This window comes from Bombina bombina, chromosome 3 (assembly GCF_027579735.1).
Source record: "Bombina bombina isolate aBomBom1 chromosome 3, aBomBom1.pri, whole genome shotgun sequence".
NCBI classification, from domain to species: domain Eukaryota; kingdom Metazoa; phylum Chordata; class Amphibia; order Anura; family Bombinatoridae; genus Bombina; species Bombina bombina.
Window position 1 is genome coordinate 1,229,829,190 of NC_069501.1, and position 6,000 is coordinate 1,229,835,189.

A 6,000-nucleotide genomic window follows, 5' to 3' on the forward strand; every position below is an offset into this window, starting at 1 on the left:
AGTTTCCCCCTTGATGACATGACTATGTACAGATGTAACATAGTCTTATCTGAAACAGAGAGAAAAATTCTCTTTCAATAAAGGGTAAACTCTGAAGGGCTCAGAAACCCATGGGAAAAAAACCTGAAGAAAAACTTGTGTCTGTAGTTTATTACAAACAAAAGAAGCCCCCCCTGCCTTAAGAGCTGAGTAGCTCATCTACCAAGCAGTGACGTGCGATGAGGTCAGTGGTTAGTGAGGCACTGGCTAATATCAGGAGCCCATACTATGCACAGTATACAAACGATGCAGTGCATACAGCAATATCATACAAATTATACCTTATGCATAGTAAACCAACTTTATTATATGCATACAGGAAGTATCATACACATTATACTGTATGCACAGAATACAAACTATACTACATGCATACAGCAGTATCGCACCACATTCTTATTGGTTCATTCGGGGTGAACCAATAAACAAGAGGCATATATGTGCAACCACACATCAGCAGCTAGCTCCCCAGTAGTGCACTGCTGCTCCTGATGATATCTAGGTATGCTTTTAAAAATAGAATACCAAAGAAACAAAGTTAATTGATAAAAGTGAATTGGAAATTCTTGTTTAAAATTGTGTTTCTCTGAATCATGAAAGTTTAATATTGACTTTACTGTTCTTTTAAAGGGACAGTCTAGTCAAAATTAAACTTTCATGATTCAGTATAGGGCAAGCCTATTGTAAACAACTTTCCAATTTACTTTAATCATCAAATTTGCTTGTTTCTCTTTGTAGTTCTTTGTTTAAAAAGCTAAACCTAGGTAGGCTCATATGCTAATTTGAAGGTCTGCCTCTTATCTCAGTGCATTTTGAATGTTATTCACAGCTAGAGGAGCATTAGTTCATGGTGTGCCAAATAGATAACATTGTGCTCATTCCCAGCACTGATTAGCTAAAATACTAGTCTGTCAAAAGAACTGAAATAAGGGGCAGTCTGCAGAGGTTTAGATTACAAGGTAATCAAAGAGGTAAAAGTGTATAATATAACTTGTTGCTGAAATGAGGTTCTCAACAGGCTTCAGGTTAAGACTTGTTGTCTAACCACAAAAAAAACCCAGTCAATATTGCAAAAAGGAGAAAAGATTTATTTTGATTTGTAATTAATAGGTTGTAGGTTAACACTTTGGACCATAAGATGATGAGATTTAATAGTATTAAATGTATTAATGACATTTGCTTGCTGAGGTGTTTTTAAAGCAATATTTGACTCCCAACAGAAAGCTGAAGCTATTGACATTCATAAAAAGAGAGGAAGGAGAAACATTTCTCTATAGTTAGTAAAAAAAATATTTTATATTGTATCTGAGACTAAGTGAGTGATAATGAAACTGCTGCCAGAAAACAGACCTTGTTTTGGAATGTAAATAAGTCATCAGAGACAACTGAAGCAGGTCCCTCAATGAAAAAAGATGCAAAGCTGAAGAAGCGAGCAAACGGAAATAGCGACCTGCAGTTCTAAAAGAGCAAACCCCAACTTCAACCATCTTGCTCTGCCAAATAAAGTCTCATATAAACGTATCTATAAAACCCCCATAAAAGTAACTTTTATATGAGGAACCAATAAACTGTTGGGAAAAATTACGTTCCAACCATGTTATTAGAGAAACAAAGTTGGCATTTGAGAACCAAGATATCATCCAAGCCAGGAAACATTGCAATACCTGAGAACTAATTACAGATAAGAGGATATCCAAGACATTGGAGAATAATTATTGAGAGCAGTAGCAAGACCAAACAGAAAAGCAAACTGAAAAAGCTTGTCCAAAAAAGCAAATCTCAGAAACTGATAATGTTCCTAGAATTAAAAACATAAAAGGACCGTCTTGTTATAGAGTCCAAACTAATTCTTTGAGAAAGGCGCGTATAATACCTGCACCATTGCTGAAGCATGCAAAGCTGAAAAGGCCTCATGTGAAACCGAGCAAAGGGAATAGCATCCAATGGCAACAATAATAATACTTCCACACAAAGAGCTTCTGAAGGACACAGAACAGACTAAAGGTTTCAACAAACTGAAACCAGGCTTTAACCTCCTTTGATTGTCAAAGAGAGTCTCATAAAGACTGAATCTATTTAAACACCAAGAAAAGTGTCTCTGGACTAGGGGAAAAAAGAAGAACTCTTTGGAAAGTTAATTATCCAACCATGTTGCTGAAGAAACAACAAAAGTCTGTTGGTTGTGAGATACTGTTAAATGAAAGAGATGGATGGCTGGATCTTGTACCAAAATATCATCCAGGTGGAAAAACTGAAACACCCTAGGCTCTTGTCACTTGACAAGAGGGTAAATCCAAATAGGAACAGCAAACCACAACGACAGCAGTTCAAAATTGCTTTATTGGGGACATCAACAGATACACAGGCACGACGTTTCGGTCTAACTGACCTTAATCATGTGATGATCTCACAAGATTAAGGTCAGTTAGACCGAAACGTTGTGATGTGTATCTGTTGATGTCCCAATAAAGCAATTTTGAACTGCTGTCGTTTGTGGTGCTGTTCCTACTTTGGATTTACACTTGATTTGAGGTTTGGGCAGAACCTGTGGACCCGTGGACCTTTATCTGCAGACTCTATGCTGTGCCTATCTTATTGTGACTTGACAAGAGCGTACCCAGAACTTTTAAAAAAATTATGTGAGCAGTAGCTAGATCAAATAGAATAGCAACAAACTGAAAATGTTTGTCTTGGAAGGCAAACCTTAGAAACTGATAATGATCCCTGTGAATAGGAACATGAAGATACTTTAAATCTATTGTGAACATAAACAGAATTTGCTGCACAAACGGCGGAATAGCCCCATAGTTTCTTTTTGAAATTTTTCATTTTGAAAGTAGGAACTCTGAGAAATTTGTTCAGAGCCTTAAATCCAAAACTGGTTGGAAGGTCCCCTTCTTTGGAACAATGAAGAGATTCAAATAGAAAGGCAATCCTTGTTCCAGAATTGAAACTGGAAGACTGACTCCCATGGAATTGAGATCCAGAACAGACTGAAAGAATGCTTTTGCTTTCAAATAAACCTATGGAACATGAGAAAGAAGAAACCTCTGTGGGGCCTTACCCTGAAATCTATTTTATAACCCTGAGACCCATTATTCAGAACCCAGGGATACTGAACCTCCTGAATAAGGCAAAACCTGCCCCCTACCATTTTATCTGGATTGGGGGCTGCACCTTCATGCTGATTTTGATGAGGGAGCAGGTTTCTTAGACAGCTTACATCTGTTCCTATTTTAACTTGGCTTCCATGCAGATCTGGAAGATCCTTATTTCTGAGAGGAAGATTTTTTTTCTTGTTTTGACAAAAGGAACGAAAATGATTTGGAGCTTTAAATTTACCCTTAGACTTCCAGTCTCGGGGAAGAAAAGCTCCGTTACCTACAGTAACAGTAGAAATAATAGAATCTAAAACAGATCCAAACAACATATTTCCCTGAAAAGAGAGAGATTTAGAAACCATATCAGCTGATCAAGACTTTAACTACAAAGCCCTTCTAGAAAGGACTGATAATGACATACTCTAAGAATTCATCTTAATTATGTCTATAACTGCACAGAAAATGAAAGCATTGGCAGATTTCAGCAGATCCAAAAAGCTAAGAAAATCTTTACTAGCAGAATTATCATCTGAAACCTGCTTAGCCAAACAGAAGAAGCTGTAGTCACACAAGTAACGCTAACAGCAGGTGTGAAAGTAAACCTGCTTGCTGAAAAGCCCTACTATGAAATGATTCCAATTTCCTATCCATAAAATCCTTAAATGAAGAACTGTCTTACAAAAGAATATTAGTACACCCTGTAGCCAGAGTATAAATAGCCCAATCTACTTAAGGCACTTTCTCCCAAAGCTCAATATTAGAGACTGACAAAGGATAAATCTTATCAAATCTAGCTGAAGGATTAAAAGGGCCGACAGGCTTAGACCGATCCTTAGCAACTATCTCAGAGATAGCATTAGGAACAGGAAAAAAATCTCTGGAGACTAAGCAGAAGGTTTAAAAAAATCAAATCCAAACATTTAACAGATCCTGAAAACCTTAAATACATAATACCTTTTTCAAAAGGGAATGAATATGATCCACCTTAAAAATAAAGAAAGAGGTTAAATCAGAATCATGATCAGAAACACTCCTAATCATCAGAAAATAACTCACTGTGGATGAATCAACTGAGCCAGATTCTGGCACATTATCTAATGCAGGCATAAAAAAAATAGGAATACCGCAAGGGAGAGCAGAGCGCACTAAGTAACCTAGAAGCACACTCAAACTGAAAAAAGGGAAAGCGCGCATAAACGGCAAGATTCAATGGCCTAAAAGTGCTCCAAAAAATGCCTGAGCAGAAAAACTAGACATGTGCTAACCCAATTGAACAATATGCGCTAATCCAAACTCAATAGACACATGCCAACACATTAAAAGAATAGGCGCAATAGGGTAATTAGTCATTCATAAAAAGAGACAAGAAATTATATATATATATATATATATATACATATAATAAATATTGTTCCTAGGCTACAGAGTATAAAGATGTACAAACGAAATAGCCTAACAGGCTTATATGAGCCCCAGAATAAAAGTACTTACCCATAGGCACCAAAACTACTGGAAGTGCTACAAGATAATAGTAGAGGAAATTAAACAGGAGTATAATGATGACCCTGCTCAATATCCCTAACACTTCCCTCTGTCAATCAGCAGCACTCTGAGGGGAAAATAGGCCCCATCACAGTATGAGAATCCCTCTCACAGAAGAACATCTTAAGCACCTTCTTTCTTCAACTACCTCTAGCGGTTTCTAGTAAGGTGGGAAAGATTTTATAGAGCTCTTGGGGTTTGGGAATCTTTGACTCCTCCTAGTGGTACGGAAGAATAGTTCCCAGGAGTAATGTATTGTGAACTCTCACCACCTGTATGAAAGAAACATAATTAAAACCAAGACATTCTAAATTAAAGTCTTGTCATTGAGATTGAAACAAACATTTTAAATAAAGGGCATGATCTTAAGAACCTTGAGTGACAACATCACTTTCTGGTATATGCCCAAGTGTGCAGACATACATTCTGCACTACTAAAAGATAAAAGGTACCTGAAAAGATGAGTTTTTCCTTCATGATCCGGACATCCCTGCTACCCCTTCGCACAGCTGCGCTCAACATAATTTGTTCTGGGTTGTAAGTTCGGATATTACCCAACCTCCACCTGTAATAAGGCAAATAAAGTGACTGTCTGACATATATGACGTAGAGTCTTACATTGCTAACAAAATGAGAACAACCAACTGTACATTACATTGAAATTCAGACATAAGTAAGCAAATACCCAGTGACAGTAACATATTTCAACCGTCCTTTGGTTAAAATTTTAACATAAGACAAAAGTAACAGGGAGGATATAACACACAACACAGACACCAATATAACAAAGAAAAGGGCAACGGCACTGCTGGTTTTGTGTTGTTTAGTCCTAGGATATATCCAGCCACTTATGGAGTTTCACACATTGCAAGCAGTTTTCTTCGAATCATAGCTATAAACTCACTGCCACTGTTTTTTATGGAGTTTTACAGATTGCAAGCACTCTTTATTTGAATCGTAGCAATAAACTAATTGATTTAATTCATATGCTTCACCCCCTCTGTAGAATGTATTGCTACTGTCTCTTCCTAAGAGTGTTTTTTTAAACTGTCTGCAGTGCAGGTTTTATACATGTATGTATGTATGTATATTCACAGGGCTGGTGTCTGTTCATTTTTTCTATTTTCTATGTAAGCCTCAGTGTCTGCACTAAGAATTACTTTTTTTTTCTTTCAAAGACACCTTTTTTTCAGAAAAATGTAGCCAACAAAATAAGCATTTAAGCAGTCTGATCTATGTGGTATACAGTGATGAACAAATCAAAGTCTGTGGTGAAACCAGAAATTAAACTTGCTTGCTTCTATATAGAGTCACATAA

General features: G+C 36.9%; 1 protein-coding gene across 4 annotated transcripts in view; it reads right to left on the minus strand.

Moving 5' to 3' along the window:
* The window catches only part of GDPD5 (glycerophosphodiester phosphodiesterase domain containing 5), a 903,012-nt gene that overhangs the window by 23,181 nt on the left and 873,831 nt on the right, over positions 1-6,000 (minus strand). For all 4 annotated transcript variants that reach the window (XM_053708705.1, XM_053708706.1, XM_053708707.1 and 1 more), the window contains one exon: positions 5,135-5,247. In XM_053708705.1, coding sequence (XP_053564680.1) covers positions 5,135-5,247 — 113 coding nt within the window. The remainder of the gene's footprint in view (positions 1-5,134; positions 5,248-6,000) is intronic.